This window comes from Lagenorhynchus albirostris, chromosome 2 (assembly GCF_949774975.1).
Source record: "Lagenorhynchus albirostris chromosome 2, mLagAlb1.1, whole genome shotgun sequence".
Taxonomy (NCBI): Eukaryota; Metazoa; Chordata; class Mammalia; order Artiodactyla; family Delphinidae; genus Lagenorhynchus; species Lagenorhynchus albirostris.
In genome coordinates, this window is record NC_083096.1 from 78,048,857 (window position 1) to 78,069,327 (window position 20,471).

Genomic DNA, 20,471 nt, shown 5'->3' on the forward strand with positions numbered 1-20,471 from the left:
CTCGTAAGCTCCGATTGGCTGAACTCAACCTTGGAGGTTTCTGATTGGTCCAATGAAGAAACCAAGGTAGGTTGCTTAGTGATCCTGAGGAAGCTGATGTGTTATTCCTTCTGTGCATCGAAGGATCAGGAAGTTTGTTCTCTCTGCGTGGCTGAGAAGTTTTTCACCTACTCGGTCGGGGGTGGGGGGGGTGGGGGTGGGGACAGGTGTCCCCCTGAAATAGAGCGCAAGCTGCAGCCTGAGTTTGGCCGTAACCCAGGAAATAACGTCAGGTAAGCAACGGGGGAAATATCAATACATTTTCTAACGTCGAAAAAAAAAAACCTCCAAATTTTTCATTTTGTGGGGAGAGGGAGGTTTTTATTTATTTAATTTTGGGGCCCTTGGGTTTTTTTTTTCAAATAGGGTCTTTAACTAGTAAATGTCCAAGGGCGATTAATTTTTCAAAGAAGATGCCCCATTATTTTTTTGCCCTGAAGATTTAAAGTTTCTTGGATTGGGTTAGGATATGAGCTCTATTCACCGTGCCAGACAGGCTTAGTGCCTTTAAGCATTTATTTCATGCTTCTCTTCCTCTTTCACTCTTCTTCCCACCTCCCGCCAAGAATTATTTGAAATATAGCCTTGTACAAAGAATCTTTTGTAAGTCACTTCATTTGTATTTCTTTTTTAAACGTTTACATGTATTTCTGAGTATTCATTTTAATCAGTATATATTTATCGAGCAGTTACAACGTTAAAGACATTGTGCTAGTTGCTATGGAGAATATAAAAACCCAAGAAGACAATATCCCTGCCCTCAAGAAGTTTACAGTTGAGAGACAGCCATACCAAAAGAAAGACTATAATAAATACTTTAAAGGAAGTAAGTATAAATAAAGTTGTGTGAACGTACAGCTGAGGAGAGACCTATTCTGGCTATGGGACATAGGGGTAATGGAGAAGCAGATTCACTGAAGGCTTTACAGTGGGTCCTCAATAGGACTTTGAAGAATGTGTAGAATTTAGAAAGGAAGGGAAAAGGGAGAGAACTCCAGCCTGTACAAAGGAGAGAGGTGGAAGGCATGGACATGTTTGAGAAATGGTTTAACCGTACATAATTGGGAGTAATGGAAGATATTACTAGAAGATAGAATGGGATCCAGTCTCTTGAATGCATTCTTTTGATCTTGAAAAAGCTATTTTCAGTAATTGCTGATTTAAAATATTTATTGTATTTCATCTTAAAAATGACATTTAGATATATCTAAAGTATGCTAACTTTAAACTTTATCACACATGGTAGTGCAATTTCTCTTGACTGTAGATTTTAAAAAAACTATAGTGCATGGTATAAAAGGGCTTGTGCTCTGATTTTTTTTGTACTTGAGAAAGAATCTGCTAATCTTTTAACATTCTCTTGCCAGTGCTTTCTGTTGTCAGCTGTTTGTGTATTTGCAAGGTGGCTAGCCTAGGGATAGAGATGAAAGTTACTACACATGATCTTCTGAGTGTTATTCTGTAGACTGGTAATCTCCAAAGTGAATGCATGAAATGAGTCATTAGGGTTTGGGAAGGAAATATTAGAACATATATTTCTATTTAGTTTTTCTTAATTTTTTTCACTATTTTTTTGTATGTTTTATAATGAACTGTTGAATATTTATAGAAATTGCACATAAATTACTGTATGCTCTTCGGAGCTGGATGCTCACAATTTTTTGCTGTTCCATATTATTTAACTTGGGGAGAATCCATTTTGTGAAAGGAATCACAATGATTATGTGATTAGGTTATGCACAAGAAATCAGCACGCTTAAAAGTCGGTCCTGGGCTTCCCTTGTGGCGCAGTGGTTGAGAGTCCACTTGCCGATGCAGGGGACACGGGTTCGTGCCCCGGTCCGGGAAGATCCCACATGCCGCGGAGCGGCTGGGCCCGTGAGCCATGGCCGCTGAGCCTGTGCGTCCGGAGCCTGTGCTCCGCAATGGGAGAGGCCACAACAGTGAGAGGCCCGCGTACCACAAAAAAAGAAAAAAAAAAGTCGGTCCTTTCTACTGGTCTTTAGAATTAATGATTTGATTTCTTGTCAATGCCTCCAGTGGAGTTCAACCTATTTTACTTTGGAAAAGATATTGTTATCCACCTAATTTTTTCTGGTCATTACTCTTTCCTTTCTTTATTTAAGTTTGTAAATATTTCTTACCTATATATATTTTTAGTATGCATTTATGAATATCTAGATGTTTATTTACATAAGCACACATATAGATATTTTTTCATCACCCCCTCCAGAGACAGGTAAGAATGACCACTTTAACTCACCGGGCCCGTCGTACAGAAGGAGGGAAGAACTCTGAAAAGAAGGTGGAAAGTGAGGAAGACACTAATCAAGACAGAAGTCAAGACAATGAGGACACTGAAGACTCTAAGGATATCCGCCTCACGCTTATGGAAGAAGTATTGCTCCTGGGACTAAAAGATAAAGAGGTAATGCAATTGGATTTGCTATGCTGTCTCAAAGACTTAAATATTGGAATGTTTTTAGGAAGTAATCTGATAAAATATTTTCATTAATACTAAATTGGCCTTAGAATTGTGCTTCAGCCATCTGGGGGATGGGGGAGTTTGGGAGGATGGTTGATACTTGGAGGGTAAAATCCAGAAGTATAATTCTTGAAGTATAATTTAATTACAAAATTACTCCAGAATTTTAGAAGATGTAACACAGTATAAAGTGTTTGTACTTGTAGTTTCCCAAGTGAGATTGATGGTGAAATAACCTCTTATTAAACTAAGAAAGAGGGCTCACACATTGAAGTCTTCTTGAGCTTTGGGGAGAAAAGTCTTTTAAATGAGAAGACAAGGAACATGTATGATTAGCTGTCTTACAAAAATAAACAGGGGTTGGTTTCTTATAATACAGAAGAATAACTTTTATTCTATTCTGTGTATCTTTATTTTTATTAGTGGTTTTGGACAAGCAGAGCAGCTATTTTTTTTAAAAATATTTATTTATTTATTTGGCTGCGCCGGATCTTAGCTGCAGCATGTGGGATCTTTGTTGCCGCGTGCAGGATCTTTAGTTGATGGCACGTGGGATCTTTAATTGCAGCATGAAAACCTTAGTTGTGGCCTGTGGGATCTAGTTCCCTGACCAGGAACCTGGACCCCTTGCACTGGGAGCGAGGAGTCTTAACCACTGGACCACCAGGGAAGTCCCTCTATTCTGTGGATTTTTAGAAGTTAAATATCAACAATTGATGAGGATTATTTTAGAAAATGTTTTAAAATTAATTACAGCTTTCCCTTTTTTCTAATTTTTCCCTTATTAACAGAACATCTATTTTATAATAAAATTAGTCGAGATAGCAAATCTTGTGATACAACCAAATATTTTCTTGGCTTTTCTATTAGTAGTATACATTATCCTTCACTTGTAATTTAACTTTTTATTGTGTTTTCCCATCACTTTCTTCGCTAATGAAGAGGTTATAAAAATATACAAATAGGGGCTTCCCTGGTGGTCCAGCGGTTAAGACTCCGCGCTTCCAAAGCAGGGGGTGAAGGTTTGATCCCTGGTTGGGGAACTAAGATCTCACATGCTGTGCAGTGCAGCCAAAAAAAAAAAGGATATACAAATAATATTTTAAATAATCTACTTCCTTGTTAAGAAGACTTTGGTGAGTACAAGAAGAGGCATATTTATTATTGGCCTCAGTTTTGAAAACTTATCAAATTAAAATGTTACTTTATATTAAAAAAATACTAAATGTGGCTTTGATTGTTGTTCTTAGAAATGAATTGGTTACATACATCCAGTAATATCTGTTCTTTTCTACATTGACTCCTCAACTTGAGAATACCCTTATTTTAGTTTAGTTTAGTTTTTCTTTACCACTTTTCCCTTCTCTGATTTTTGTCATGTTAAATTACCAACTTGAACAGAAATTAAAAGACTTGTTATAGCCTGTGTATTATTAAAACTAACGTTAGAGACATTCCCATGTGTACTTGGCCAAGATGCAAATATATCATAAAATCTTACCTGGAAGAATATATTCCTGTTTGCTGAGAAAGTTGGTGAGGGTCTAGTTTTATAAACGTCAAATAAATGAAAAAGCAAAACTGACTCTCTAAGAGTAAGTCAGAGTAGGTCTGAAGATTAGGTGGTATAAATACTATTTTGAGATGTTTACACGGTGCCTAGGAAACATTCAATCACTAAAACAGAAGAGCATATTAGATCTAAAAAGCTGTTTTGTTTGTTTTAGTTTTGAATAGGAATGATTAATTTCCTGCTGAACCTAGGTACTAGAATTTTTGCTTCTGTTCTGTAGCAAAACTGCCTTTGGACTTGTCTTTGTGTTTCTAAATTTATAATAGTTAATATAAACTTAAGGAAATAGGATAAAAAAATAAAGGAGCTTGTTTAGAGCTATGATCGTAGTGTGTATTCAACATATTGGTGAAATACTGTATAAAGATGGGCAGATAATATCCACCTTTTGAATTGTTTGAATTTTATTTTTGGAGATAGCTGATAAATTAAGTTTTTAGCTTTCAGTTGGCTCAGAAAGAATGAGAAATGATAAATCCTTAGACGTACATAAATAGGAGAGGTCAAACCTTCTGATTTATTAAAGTAGTAATAGTTGTTCCAAAATGCCAGTTACATAACTTTGTCTAAAAAATACTACATTGATTTCCAGCTCAACTTATTTTCTTCTTATCTCTCAAACCACTTGTTGATTTATTTAATCAATGTTTAATGTGCTTAGCATTATACAAATACTAAGGTAAATATAAAATAGTATAATATTTTATACTATAAAACAAATAATACATCTATATATACTATAAAACAAATAATACGTCTTTTTAAAAATTAAGTAACCCAAAAAAAAAAAAATTAAGTAACCCAAAGCTCCATCAACAGAAGAGTGGATAAAAATGAATCGTTCATTTATTTAAATGAGTATAAATATATTTTTATATAGAATGAAAATGAACATTGTTACAAAACATGTATGATTCTCATATATGTTCAACAAAGGAAGCCAGACACAAAAGAATACATATTGTATGATTATGTGTATATAAAATTCAAAAAACTAAACTATGGTATCTGGGATTGCATATTTAGGTGGTAAAACATACAGAAAAGCAAGAAGGGGATTACCATAGTTTTTAGGGTAGTGAGGAGCAGGGGAGGAGGGGAGTTTTAGCGATTAGGCAAGAGCATGAAGGGGTTTCTGGGTGCTAACAGTTTTCTATTTCTCTACTTGGGGAACGTTTCATGGATATGCACTTGGGGATAAATCATTGAGCTTTTTTCACTTTTGTGTACTCTTCTGTGTGTGCATTATATTTCACAATTCAAAAGATTTTTAAAGAAGTAAACGACAACTAAAAAACAGCAAGTGTTTCCAAGTTAAAACAGTAAGAGCAGAGGAAGTTGGAGGAAGGAGAGATCATCATAAGTGGAAATAATCTGGGGAAGAACAGAAGGCAGTAAAACCAGCTGGGCCTGTAAGAATGGATAGGATTTACATAAATGGAAGAAGGGAAGGGAACACATTCTGGATGAGTGAGCAGAGGTTTCATGAGCTTGATGAATTTGGGAGATAATTGAGTACCAGTATGACTGAAGTAGATGGTGTTTTTAGAAAACCATGAGATTCAGAATTGACAAATTAGACTCAGATCAGAGTAGGAATGATTTTAAGTGCCAGGCAAGACTTAGACTCTTTCCTTTAAGTAAAAGAGGATCAGCCTGATGAAAACAGCAACGTCCATTTCATTTTTGTATACAATTGAAGGATATTTTTGCTCTGTGTTCTTTGTGAGTATATGTTTTGGTATATATGTAATTTCTTGTTTTTTCATGGTTTATTTGTGACATGTCAAAAAAAAATTGCCAAATGTTAAACTTTGCATCCCAATGTCTCAAAGTTAACTTTTGCTGAAGAGTTTCATAAAGTTTAAAGTATAGAACCTAATGCTATAATTTTTTAAATTATGTTTTAAAAAGCCTATATGTAGAAAATAACATAATGAGACTAATATTTCAAGAATTGTAGGCCTAGAAAAAAATGACAGCAGGTCATATAGTCAGATTGCTTGTGAAATATTACTGTCATCCTTTCTTAAGAGTCTTCTGAGTAGTAGCTGCCACAGACTAGTTTAAAATATTAAGCTTCATTGTCTTGTGAAATAATCAAGAAATTTTTATGTTGAAGAGTCTAACCTTTCAAATATGTTTAAAATTAGATGTTACCTCAGTTCAGTAACACTGACCTCAACTGAGAAAATTAAACTTGAGCACCAGCCTGACCAAAATAAAATAGATTTATTTCCTGTTGAAATCAAGATCCTGTTTATTTGTCATTATTGCCTTTGTTAAGAGTTTTGATATAGATATTTGTATTGATTCATGGACAGTTAATGCTTTAATTAAATTACTAATATATTTAAAACTTCTTTATGAAAATCTTTATAATTAAGTTACCTGTAAGAGGAGTGAACCTACTAATGCTTTTGACTTTTGGCCATAATCTTTTAAATTTGGTTAGTGTTTTTTAGCCCTCTTCCCTTCCTTGCAAAGCTCTTGCTTAATAATGCCATTTATTGAGTGCTTACTAAGCACTGTGACATAAAAGCTTTTCACCATATTTCTCATGTCACTGGAGTAAAAATCGACAAGAAATATTGTTCATTGGTATTAGGGAAATATATTTTCATTCATTTGTTTAGTCACCAAAAATTTATTGAATGCCTCATATATGTCAAGTGCTGAATATTAGAAGAGAACAAAAACAATAGTCCCTGCTTTTGAGATTACTTATAGTCTAGTGGCCTGGGAATGGCTGGAGAAGTTAGGAGGGGGTCAGGAAAGTCAGTGGACTGTTGGAGTACAGTGCGATATATGCATAACTATGTTCTGAGTACTGTGGAAAGTAGTAGGTGGGAGAGGGAAGGAGAAGATATACTGGGAAAGACTTCTGGGAGGGGATAACTCTTAACCTGAATTTTGAAGATAAGCAAGAGTTAGTCTGTGAAGAGAGACAGTTTCTAGGAAAAAAGAACATGAGCTGGATGTTTGTAATAATTTCAGTGATTTGCAGCTAGAAAAATCACAAATATTTGAAAAAATCCCATCTCCTTTAAATGAACTCAGATGTTTTGAAACAAGTACCAGAGCTGGACATCCAGTTGTGTGTTTTATTGTTTAACTTTTCAAAAATTGTGAAATATAGCACATTCAAAAAAGTGTATAAAATACATATGTAAAATTTAACAAGCAATTTTAAAGCAAACACTCATGTAACCACCATCAATAGAACATTATCAGAATCCTGGAGGCATCATCTTGTGCCCTTCCCTAATCACATGCTGTCCTACCTCCCTGTAGTTTTAACATGTGTATATATCCCTAAACAATATATTTTAGTTTTGCCTGTTTTTAAACTTTATGTTTTGGGATTAATACTGTCATGTAGTCTTTTGTCCAATATGTTTGAAATTCATCCATGTTGTTGAATATAATTTAATTCAGTTTATTGCAAGATAGTATTTCATTATATGGATATATGACCATTCATTCTACTGGTAGATGGACATTCAGGAGTCCATTATGAATAGTGCTGCTAACAATATTCTTGTACTTACTAATTATGTTCTTTCAAACAATGTCACTCTTCATACGTATATAAAAATGATAAATCAAACTGAATAAAACTTTCATTTTAAATTATAAAATATGTTAATGCTAAGCTTTTCAAGCTTACTAATGATCCTTCATCAGTTATAATTTACTCATTGTAATTTATTAGCGATGGGAGATTGGAAGTGCAAACATTTTTAAAGCTGGTAAAAAAATCTCAGTGAACAATCAGTAAGTTAAAAAAAATCAGTCACAATAAGTCAGTAAACAACTTGTGGATGAATGGCTATAGAGGGAGAAAATTGCTCCTCTTTGAAAGTTGCTCAGTTCTAAAACATTTTATTAAAGTCAAAAGATTAAAAGTGTAATTTATAATTTAGGTCACGACCTGGTCTTTTAATTTCCTGATAGCACAAAATGAACAATAAATCTCTTGTCACTAGTATTGCCATTGTGAATAGGGCAAGTGTATCAGAAAGACTCGTTTGTCAGGTTTTGTGGTTTTTATTAACACAGGCTGTTATTAAAAAAGAAAAACTTTTGTTTTGCTTTTTAAAAATTATATCTAGTCATATAACCACAAAGAATTATTTACTATTGGTACAAAAGGAAATAAACTGGGAGACCAATGTCCTATTTTAACAGTAGGAAAATATAGTTTAAGCTGTTTTCATTGAGAGCCTGCCTCTCTGTATGCTCCCCCAACCACCAGTGGCACACTATTGTCTTCTAAAATATCTGGTATTGATATTAAGACAAAACCCACCCACTTAAATTTGGACTTCTGGCAGTAACCACTGACTCTGTAAACTTGATGGGAGCCATTTCATCTCTTTTGTCTCCCTCTTCATATTTTATTAGTATAACATAAAGTTTTCAAAACATTTTGCACTTTCTCTTGCTTGATCCTGTAAGGCAAATATTATCCTCCCTTTATGGGAGTCAAAGTTAAACTGGCAACAAATTGTGGAATTTATGTTCAAACCAAACATAAATATACTGAAATGTTTTAATTCTCTTCTCATTTCCTTTTCTATATATTCTGTAACTATTTTCTTTGTTGTTGCCATGGGGACTACATTTAACATCCTAAAGTTATAACACTTTAATTTGAATTTATACCAACTTAACTTGAATAAAATAGGAAAACTCTGCTTCTGTATAGCTCTATCCCACCCCTTTTAGTTCTTGATGTTACAGAATTACATCTTTATACATTTTGTGCCCCGAAAGTTAAACTAATTATGATGCATTAGTCTCTTAAATTATGTACAAAACAGAATGTAGAGTAACAAACCAAAGTTATACTAATACTAATTTTTAGACTAATGTTTTAAAGTGTATTAGTCTCAAAAAAAAGAAAGTATATACCTCATTGGGAAAAAAAATAATGAAGTGTATTAGTCTCTTAAATCATGTAGAAAACAAAAAATGGAGTTACAAACCATTTTTACTATAATACTAGCTTTTGTAATTGCCCATATGTTTATCTTTACTGACATCTTTATTTCTTCATACTTCTTTGGGTTACTGTCCAGTGTCCTTTCATTTCTGCCTGTAGGACTCTATTTAGCGTTTCTTGCAGGACAGGCCTAGTGGTAAAGACTCCCTGAGCTTTTGTTTATCTGGGAATGTCTTAATTTCTCCTTCACTTTTGAAAGATAGTTTTGCCAGATATAGAATTCTTGGTTGACAGGTTTGTTGTTTTTTTTTCTTTTAGCACTTTGAATATATCAGCTCATTGTCTTCTGGCCTCCAACGTTTCTGATGAGAAATTTGTTGATAATCTTATTGAGCATCTCTTGTATGGGACAAGTGGCTTATCTTCTGTTGCTTTCAAGGTCTCTCTTTGTCTTTGACTTTCAACAGTTTGATTTTAATGTGACTCAGTGTGTGTCTCTTTGAGTTCATCCTGTTTGGAGTTCATTGAGCTTTTGGATATTTATATGTATATCTTTCATCAAACTTGGGAAGTTTTTGGCCATTATTTCTTCAAATAATCTCTCTGCCCCTTTTGCTTTCTCTTCTGGAAGGCCCAAAATGTATACGTTGGTTCACTTTTGTTGATATCCCACAGTTCCCTAGGATCTGTTCATCATTCTTCAATCTTTTTTCTTTCTGTTCCTCAGACTCAATAATTTCAATTTGTCCTGTCTCCAAGTTTGTTAATTCTTTTGTCTGCTCAAATCTGCCTTTGAATCCCTCTAGTAAATTTTTAAATTTCAGTTATTATACTTTCAGCTCTAGAATTCCTTTTTGATTTCTAAGTTTTCAACCTCTTTACTGATATTTCCATTTTGTTCATACATCATTTTCCTGACTTTCTCCACATCTTCCTTTAGTTCTTTGGGAATCTTTAAGATAGTTGTTTTAAAGTCTTTGTCTACTAGGTCTGCCATCTGGTCTTTCTGGGACAGTTTCTGTCTTTTTTTTTTTCCTTTGAGTCAGCATACTGAACTGTTTATATGTCTTATGATTTTTTTTTTTTTTTGCGGTACACGGGCCTCTCACCACTGTGGCCTCTCCTGTTGCGGAGCACAGGCCCCGGACACACAGGCCCAGTGGCCGTGGCTCACAGGCCCAGCTGCTCCGTGGCATGCAGGATCCTCCCGAACCGGGGGGCACAAACCCGCGTCCTCTGCATCGGCAGGGGGGCTCTCAACCACTGCGCCACCAGGGAAGCCCGTCTTATGATTTTTTGGACTGAAAATTAGACATTTGAATCTAATGATATGGTAACTCTGGAAATCAGATTATGCCCCTTACCCAGAGTTTGCTGGGTTTTTTTTTTCATATTTATTTAGGTATAACTGACAAAATTATAAAATATTTAAAGTATACAACATGATGATTTGATATATGTGTACACTGCGATAAGATTCCCCCCATCATGTTAATTAACACATCCATCACCTAACATATATTTACCTTTGTGTGTGTGTGAGAGAGAACATTTATGATCTATTCTCTTAGCAGATTTCAATTGTACAATACAGTGTTATCAGATACACATCACCATATATAAAATAAACAAGTATTTACTGTAACAGTGCAGGGAACTATATTCAGCATCTGTAATAACCTATAATAGGAAAGAATCAGAAAAAAAGAATATATCTATCTATATCTATATCAATCTATCTATCTAACTGAATCACTTTGTTGTATACCTGAAACTAACACAATATTGTAAATCAACTCTACTTAAAAAAAAAAAAAGTAGGTAGCAATACAGTGTTATCAACTACAGTCACCACGTTGTACATTAGACCCTCAAACCTTATTCATCGTGTAACTGAAAGTTTGTACCCTTTTACCAACCTCTCCCTATTTCCCCCCACCCCCCAGTCCCTGGCAAACATTTTTCTACTTTCTGTTTCTAGGAGCTCAGTTTTTTTAGATTTTACATTAAGTGATACTATGCAATGTTTGTCTTTCTTTCTGACTTATTTCACCTCCAGGTGAAATATCTCCAGTGCATAATGCCCTCCAGATTCTTCCATGTTGTCACAAATGACAGGATTTCTGTCTTAAAAAGACTGAGTAACTTTTTTTTTCCTTGATCCATTTATCTATTGATGGATACTTATATTGTTTCTATACTTTGGCTACTGTGAAAAATGCTGCAATAAACATGACAATACAGATATCTCTTTGAAATAATGATTTTTTTCCTTTGGATGTACACCCAGAAACGGGGTTGTTAGATCATATGGTAGTTCTATTTTTAATTTCTTGAGAAACCTCCATATTGTTTTCCATAGTGGCTATACCACTTTACATTCCCACCAAGTGTACAAAGTTTCCCTTTTATCCACATTCTTGCTAGCATTTGTTATCTCTTATCTTTTTGATAATACCATCCTAACAGGTATGAAGCATTATCTTATTGTGGTTTTGATTTGTATTTCCCTGATGATTAGTGATGTTGAGCACCTTGTCCTATACCTGTTGGTCACTTATATGTTTTCTTTGGAAAAATGTCTGTTCCAGTCCTTTGCCCATTTTTAAATTGGGTATTTGGTTTTTTGCTGTTGAGTTATTAATATGTGTGTTCCTTGTGTATTTTAGATATTAATCACTTATTGGATATGTGGTTTGTAAATATTTTCTCCCATTCCATGTGTTGCTTTTTCATTTTATTGATGGTTTCCTTTGCTGTGCAGAAGCTTTTTAGTTTGATGTAGTTCTACTTGTTGATTTTTTTGCTTTTGTTGCTTGTACTTTTGGTGTCAAGTCCAAAAAAAACATTGCCAAGACCAATGTCAAGGAGCTTACCCTCTGTTTTCTTCTTGTAGTTTTACTGTTTCAGAAGTTACGGTCAAGTCTTTAATCCATTTTGAGTTGATTTTTGTGTATGGTGTAATGCTTTTTTTTTTTAATTGTTGTAGGCTATTTTTGTGCTGAGGATCAGCCTAAAGTGTAAAATTAAGGTCTTCTCAAGTCTTTTCTGAGCCTGTGCCTTTCCTTGGGCATTTACAATAACCTTCTAATTTCCCCTGTGTATGTAGTTACTTTTGAATGTCCTAGTCTTTGGTATCTGGCTCCAAAAAGAGGGGAAAGGAAAATGAAGAGGAGGGAAAAGACATAAGCCCTTTAAATCACCTGGAAGTCACCAGAAGGGGAAAGGCTTGCAGCAAACCAGGGAGGTTATAATAATGGCCTCTCTGTCTGCACCTCCATGATCAGAATGCAGATCCCTGATATCTGATATTTGGAGGACAGGGTCCTTATTGCCCACCCTAGCTCCTAGTAAGGGGCATGTAAGCTGCTCTAAGAACACATGCATGGCTGCCTGCCATGGGGTGAGGGAATGGGAGATGGGTAGCCTCTGCTAAACTAAGATTTGAAATTGACTGAAATTAACTGTAATTTATGATCCACGTCTTCCCCTGGAAGTTGCAAGCCTTCAATAGCCTCCAGAGTTCCGAAATAGTTATGTCAGACAGATTCTACTGATACAGTTGTTGTCTAGGTGGGAAGACAAATTTCTGGTGCTTCCTACTCTGCAACTTCCCAGAATCCCCACATTTGTTTTTTATATATTCCTACCATGTTACCGTCCCCATAATTTGTTTTAATTTAAATTCTACATTTCCTTTCAAAGCCTATCACAAATCAAACAGTGATCTTTGCATTCTCTAAATTCCCTTGCATTTATCATACATCTCAATGTGCTTAGTTACTGCATTTTCTAATTTTCTTATAGGCAGTGTTTAAAGACACAGGCTTTGGGGGCTTCCCTGGTGGTGCAGTGGTTAAGAATCCGCCTGCCAGTGCAGGGGACATGGGTTCGAGCCCTGGTCCGGGAAGATCCCACATGCCGTGGGGCAACTAAACCCATGCGCTACAACTACTGAGCCTGTGCTCTAGAGCCCACGAGCCACAACTACTGAACCCACACACCACAACTACTGAGCCCGCATGCCTGGAGCCCGTGCTCCACAACAAGAGAAGCAACTGCAATGAGAAGCCCACGCACCACAACGAAGAGTAGTAGCCCCCACTCGCTGCAACTAGAGAAAGCCTGCATGCAGCAACGAAGACCCAATGTGGCCAAAAATAAATAAATAAATTTATTAAAAAAAAAAACAAACACACAGGCTTTGGAAGCAGACATAGCTACATTAAAATGCAAAGTCTACCACTTACTAAATATTTGACTTGGCCTCGGTTTCCACATTATTTCCTTATACTCATTTTATAGAGATAATAATATTGACTTCATAGTGCTATTGTAAGAATTAAATGACTTCTATAAAATGTTTAAATCAGCCTGACACATATAAATACTCAATAAATAATAACCAAACTGAATTGAAATAAGTCAGTCAAAAGATACTGTATGATCTCACTTATATGAAGAACGAAAAAAAAAAACACATAGACACATAGCACAGATTGATCGTTGCCAGAGGTAGGGATTGGGGGTGGGTAGGTGAAATGAGTGAAGGTAATCAAAAAGGTACAAACTTCCAGTTATAAAATAAATAAGTCCTGGAGATGTAATCTTTGGCATGATACCTATAGTTAATAATACTGTATTGTATATATTAAAGTTGCTGAGAGAGTAGATATTAAAAGTTCTCATCACAAGAAAAAATTTGTAATTAACTATGTTTGATGATGGATGTTAAGTAGATTTATTGTGAGGATCATTTCACAATATATACATATATAGAATCATGTTGTACACCTGAAACTAATATAGAGTTATATGTCAATTATATCAATAAAAAATAATAATAGCCATATAAATTTATAATTTAAAAATTGGGAAGTAAAGGAATAAAGATGGAAGAAAGCATAGGAGAAATATTAACTTTTATTTTTTATAGTGAGAAGTCAATTAGATGTTGTCTAATATTGAAACATTTACTTTAAACAAAAAACTCAACCTCTTAAATCTATTTTCTTAACCTTAGAAATGAGTCTTTTAGGAAAATCTCATGTAATAAGGAAATGTTTGAAGTTCAGTAATTCCTTCAGTTTCAGTTCATTTTCTTTTTATGTTAAATTTAAGTAAAATTATATTTATTACATTTTACTTTAAAAATAGCACATGTAGGGCTTCCCTGGTGGCGCAGTGGTTGGGAGTCCGCCTGCCGATGCAGGAGACGCGGGTTCGTGCCCCGGTCCGGGAAGATCCCACATGCCGCAGAGAGGCTGGGCCCGTGAGCCATGGCCACTGAACCTGCGCGTCCGGAACCTGTGCTCCGCAATGGGAGAGGCCACAACAGTGAGAGGCCTGCGTACCGCAAAAAAAAAAAAAAAAAAAAAAATAGCACATGTAGTATGATTTACTCCATTTTTAAAAAATGTTGAGTGTAATGTTACTTGAATTTGACATAAAAGGGAAATTGAGGTTAAACTGAATATTGCTTTTCTTCAAAATAAGATATCATTTACTAAAAGGCCCCACTAAGGTTAAAAAAGAACTTATGAAAAAAATAAGACTATGTGTGGACCTTGTTTGGCTCCTAGTTCAAACAAACCAGGTATTCTAAAAATGCATTAAATAATTGATGGAATTTGAATGCTTACTGAATACTTGATAATATTAAGGATTTTTTTTTTTTTTTTTTTTTTTTGGCGGTACATGGGCCTCTCACTGTTGCGGCCTCTCCCATTGCGGAGCACAGGCCCCAGACGCGCAGGCTCAGCGGCCATGGCTCACGGGCCCAGCCGCTCCGCGGCATGTGGGATCTTCCCGGACCGAGGCACGAACCCGTGTCCCCTGCATCGGCAGGCGGACTCTCAACCACTGCACCACCAGGGAAGGCCCTATTAATTTTTTTTAGGTGTGAAGTATTGCATTTTTTTTCCTTCATCTCTTGGGGAAAGTATTGTAATATTTTATGGATGATATGTTACAGCAGCTGGGATTTGCACTGAAATAATCTGGAGTTGGGGTGAGAGGTATAGATGAAAGATTGTACTGGTAGCTATTGAAGCTAGATGATGGATACATAGAGGTTAATAATCTGTATAGTTTGTGTATGTTTGGAAATGTTAAACCAAAAATGTGTTTAGAAAATGGTGTTGGGGTCATGTTTTCTTAAACCACATGATTCCAATTTAGGCAATATCCTATTGACTCCCTGTTATGAAAGATTAAGAAATTACCTCTCTCACAGTTTCTTTTACTTCTACTTCCCAATATTTTATGAAAATTTATAATGTATATGTTCTGTTCCATAATTTACACAAAGCTGTTCTATGAAGGGAAGCCCCACAACTGGGGTGGGGGGAGAAGCAGATGGGAAAATTGATGGGTATGAGAGAAGATATGTGTATTGCATATATAAAGAAAAATCTGGTTTTACATACACCAAAATGATAATAGGATGATAGAATTATGAGCAATTTTTATTTTATTTTTTATGATTCTTTTTTTCTTTCCATATTTTCTAAAATATATGTATATTACTTTTTAATCAGGGAGAAAAGATCTATTTGAAGACAAAAGATATATCTGCATTTACCTAGCTTGGCTCTTCTGAGGTTTGAACATACCATAAATGCCTTTATGTGTTTCTAAATCTATTTTAAATCATTTGAGGAGTTGTAGGGAAGTAGATTTAGCACCTTAGACACATTTTCAGATTTTTTACTCCCCCTTTTCAACTTTCTTTGGATGGTGTGTAGCAATGAAAATTCCATTTTCTCATAAGTAACAGATTGTGGGAAAAGAAAGGCATGTAAGTTACTGTTACTGTTTTTGGTGCTAACAATCATTTAAACATTTTTTAGAATAAAAAATTGAGGACAGTTTTACTGGCCAAAATGAGATTTAAAGCTTATGTAGGAATATTCAAAGATTACCAGTTGCTTTCCTTTATTTTGTATTTCCTTTTCACTGACAAGGCATTTCCATGTTGTTTTTATTTTCTGAACTTTTGATAGTGGTTTTTATTTTAAAAAGGGTGCAGGGAGAGTTCCCTGATGGCCTAGTGATTAGGATTCCTGGCTTTCGCGGCTTGAGAAATTGTATCCATTTGTCTAGGTTTATAATCCATTCTTCCCAATCATGCTGAAATCATCTGTTAAACCAGAATAACATCCAGGTCACAGTTCCTTATTCCCCATTATGATTAAGCAGAGTGAGCTTTTATTAATGCTTAATCTCTTTTCTAAAATGTCTCTTTTGACATGGATGGACCTAGTGACTGTCATACACAGTGAAGTAAGTCAGAAAGAGGAAAACAAATATCATATATTAATGCATGTATTTGGAATCTGAAAAAATTGGTATAGATGATCTTATTTACAAAGCAGAAATAGAGACACAGACCTAGAGAACAAATGTATGGATACCAAGGTGGAAGGTGGGGGAATGAATTGGGAGATTGGGATTGACATATAGTGTAGCACAGGGAACTCTACTCAGTGCTCTGTGGTGACCTAAATGAGAAGGAAATCCAAAAAAAAAAGAGGGGATATATGTATACATATAGCTGATTCACTTTGCTGAACAGTATAAGCTAATACAATATTGTAAAGCAACTATACTCCAATAAAAATAAATAAATAAAATGTTTCTTTTGGCTCTGTGGACATAGAAATATTAATTGGAGTTAGAATGAATCACATTAATTTATAAAAGAGGAATTTAGATCAAATCCTGGAAGCCACTCTTTTTATAGAGCACTTCAAAGGAAAATAGTAAATTAACTCTTCTTAAAGGAATTTTTTAGAGGAAAAAAATGAAATAAAATCCGTTTTGCTTGTAAAACTTTTTTTTTCATGTATAATTTTTGATAACACTGGAGATCATCATGCAGACATTGGGCTTTGGAACTGGGCATATAGAAAAGGCTTCAAGAAGACACAGTAAAATTCTTTCTCTCATGGAAAGTGAAGCAATTTTTATGTTGAATCTTCAGATTTGGTCGGGGAGAAAGTTTTTTTTTTCAGTGTAGATAATTTGGAAAAATTAGAAAACCACTTTTTTGGTTGGTTTGTAGACATTATTTTACATAATTATGATAATCCTGAATATACAATTATGTATTTGCCTGTTTTTCATTCAAATTTATCATAAGGATTTTCTAACTATATTTTTAAAAACTCCTTTTAATGATGCTTTAAGTTTCTTTGCTTTCTTTCCTCTTTTTACCCCAAGCAGGCAATTTTAAGATCTTTAACCTTCATTGTTGTTTTAAGGTGTGTCTATAAAGAGGTTTGAATACTTCACTAGGCAGAAATTCAGTGCAAAGTGTTGACTGTCTGAATTTATTGAAATCTTATTGTCCAACCTTTTACAAGAATAAAATAGCATTATCAAAAATTTCTATGTGTATAATCTTTGACTCAAAAATTTCTTCTAGGAATTTATTCAACAGAAATATACATACAAATGAATTTCTTTATAGCATTTTTTTTATAATGGCAAAAAATTGTAAACAACCGATACATACATCAGTAAGGACTTGGGTAGATAAACTATAGTGCATTTAGGGGCTTCCCTCGTGGAGCAGTTTTTGAGAATCTGCCTGCCAATGCAGGGGACACAGTTTCGAGCCATGGTCCAGGAAGATCCCACATACCATGGAGCAACTAAGCCCGTGCGCCACAACTGCTGAGCCTGCGCTCTAGAGCCTGCGGGCCACAACTGCTGAAGTCCGTGCGCCTTGAGCCCGTGCTCCGCAACAGGAGAAGCCACCACAATGAGAAGCCCACGCACCGCAACGAAGAGTAGCCCCCGCTCACCGCAACTAGAGAAAGCCCAGAGGCAGCAACAAAGACCCAACGCAGCCAAAAATAAATAAATAAATTTACTAAAAAAAACAAAAACAAAAAACTATAGTGCATCTAAAATGCAGTACTGGGCTTCCCTGGTGGCGCAGTGATAGAGAGTCCGCCTGCCGATGCAGGGGACATAGGTTCGTGCCCTGGTCTGGGAAGATCCCACACGCCGCAGAGTGGCTGGGCCCGTGAGCCATGGCCGCTGAGCCTGCGCGTCCGGAGCCTGTGCTCTGCAGCGGGAGAGGCCACAACAGTGAGAGGCCTGCGTACCGCAAAAAAAATTTAAGTTAAAAAAAATAAAAATTAAAATGCAATACTGTGCAGTCATAACAATGATTGAGGTAGCTCAGTGTTTAGTGATGTGGAAAGATATCCAAAATAATGGCTAAGTGGAAAAGTTGCCACTCAATATGATCTTATTTCTGTATGTAATATTAACAAATATATAATAGACTATGTATGTAAAATCTAGAAGATATCCACTAAACTGTTATGTGGAGGTGATAAGATTATAGGAGACTTTTACTTTCTAAATTATACATTTCTAAAATATCTTTTTTTTTTTTTTGACAATCATCTATTACGTTTATAATCAAGACAAAAAATCTACTATCCAAAGATCTCATTTTGCCAATCCTCCAATAGTCTCTGTTGGTCATGAAGTAGTGTGCAATTTTGGTATTTTTAGTAGATCCTAAAATTTTTCTTTTTCTCTTTTCCCTCATGTATATAGCCTTTGGTAATTAAATCTAATGACTGAATGGTGAATTTCAGTATACATGTGCTAGATCATCCTGTATACTAAAGCAGTGGCCCTTTAACACAGCATCTTTATTATAGATGGTTTGAGAATTTACCAAGACAGCTCCATGTATTTAGAGCAAAATGGACTTACAGTTATAATCATTTTTAAAACTCTTCATGTGTATTTTTATACTTTTTTCTATTATGGCATATGATTCAATAAAAAGAAAGTTAAAAAAACATTTGAAGAGTTTTATATAATATGAGATACTATTATGGGAAAGGGTGTTATTGAAAAACATACAGTTTATACATCCTGGTCTCCATTGCTTCTTTTTTTTTTTTTTAATTCATTTTTGGCTGCCTTGGGTCTTCACTGCTGCGCACGGGCTTTCTCTAGTTGCAGCAGGTGGGGGCTACTCTTCCTAGCAGTGCGCTGGCTTCTCATTGTGGTGGCTTCTCTTGTTGCAGAGCACAGGCTCTAGGCGTGCGGGCTTCAGTAGTTGTGGCACGCAGGCTCAGGGATTCTCATTTATGGTTCTGTTGACAATCTGACATCATTGTTACTGAAACAGAAGTTGTATGGTCAGGCAGAAATGAAAAAACAAGAAAAACTTTCCTCTAATTGCTTTAATACTGTCTGAAATGTTTGCACACCTGTTGAGATTCATAAAGTCATCAGGATTATATAAAAGTTATGCCTAAGTGTGTTATATATTATAAAGTTATAGTTTAACCTTAATGCGGCAGCTAACTTGTATAAACCAAGTATTAATTGGGAAATAAAAGGCTTACTCCCTCCTTAAAGAGGAGTTACAAGTATTACTCCTGAAGTAGCCACGAGGCGGGCAGTGGAGAGAATTAATCCCAGGTTTTAGTCTAAGATCAGGCCCTCAGGAAATTTGGATATGTCTAGGGATGCTTATGATTCAAGCTGACCTTTTGCCAGGTTAACATATTTACTCTCAATCATAAATTTATGCTTTCAAAAAACATTTATTGAGAAATACTGTATATCAGTCATATACTCTCTCCCTAAGGAATTTATAGTCTACTGAGGACAAGCAGTTGGTTGCAGTGTGATATAATAAATGATAGGGGAGAAGTAGACACACACACACATACACCCAGGCGAGGAATCTAACCCAAAGGATGGAGTGGAGGGAAAGATAATGTTGGAGAAGGTGACGTGGAAGATGTGACCCTTGTACTCAATCCTTAAGAACAAGGAGGAGTTGAGTAAAGAAGAGTATTAGTTCTTCTAGACAGAGAGAACTGTGTGTGCAAAGGCCAGTAGGCAAAAATGATGCATTTAGAGTACTTAAAATGGTTCCAGAAAGCTGGGACATAGTGTTCTAGGGGAAAGAAGCCAGAGAGAGACTACTAAGCAGCCTCCTGATTTAAGAGCTATTACTAAAAAATTTGGATTTGACTGGGAGGAGCATTTGAAAGATTTTTAAGCAGAAGGGAAGGGAGTCATATGATTAGCTTTGAGCTTAAAGATCATCCTGGCTGTGGGAAAAATGGAATTAGAAGACCTCTACTTCTGGCAGTATAGTGGTAAGACTTAATTTTTAATGTATTGTTGGGCCTTTGGAATGGAAAGGAAATCTTCAGAGCCCCCAAACAAACACCAAAATTAAAATCCTAGACTTGAGCAAAAAACAGACATGAAAACCAGATTGCTCTGGGGCAAATTACCAGATCAGTACAGAGATTCAGGAATTAGGTGGTCAGGAATAAACTTTTGGGTTGAAATAAAATGTAGAAGCTAGGTTTAAATGTGGTCCCTGTTGTGTGGCAGTCTCCCGGTCCACCATGCCTTACTCTCAGCAG

At 35.5% G+C, this 20,471-nt stretch overlaps 1 protein-coding gene across 3 annotated transcripts in view; it reads left to right on the plus strand.

Annotated features, from left to right (window-relative positions):
• The first annotated feature begins 200 nt into the window (after window positions 1–200).
• The window catches only part of GOLPH3L (golgi phosphoprotein 3 like), a 37,725-nt gene continuing 17,454 nt past the window's right edge, over window positions 201–20,471 (plus strand). The window contains exons 1-3 of one of the 3 annotated variants that reach the window (XM_060142372.1): window positions 240–272; window positions 729–865; window positions 2,273–2,467. In XM_060142372.1, the coding sequence (XP_059998355.1) occupies window positions 2,285–2,467 (183 nt within the window). In that variant the 5' untranslated portion in view covers window positions 240–272; window positions 729–865; window positions 2,273–2,284. Of the gene's footprint in view, window positions 273–728; window positions 866–2,272; window positions 2,468–20,471 lie in introns of those variants that run through there. The other 2 variants (XM_060142371.1, XM_060142370.1) reach the window with 2 other exon arrangements.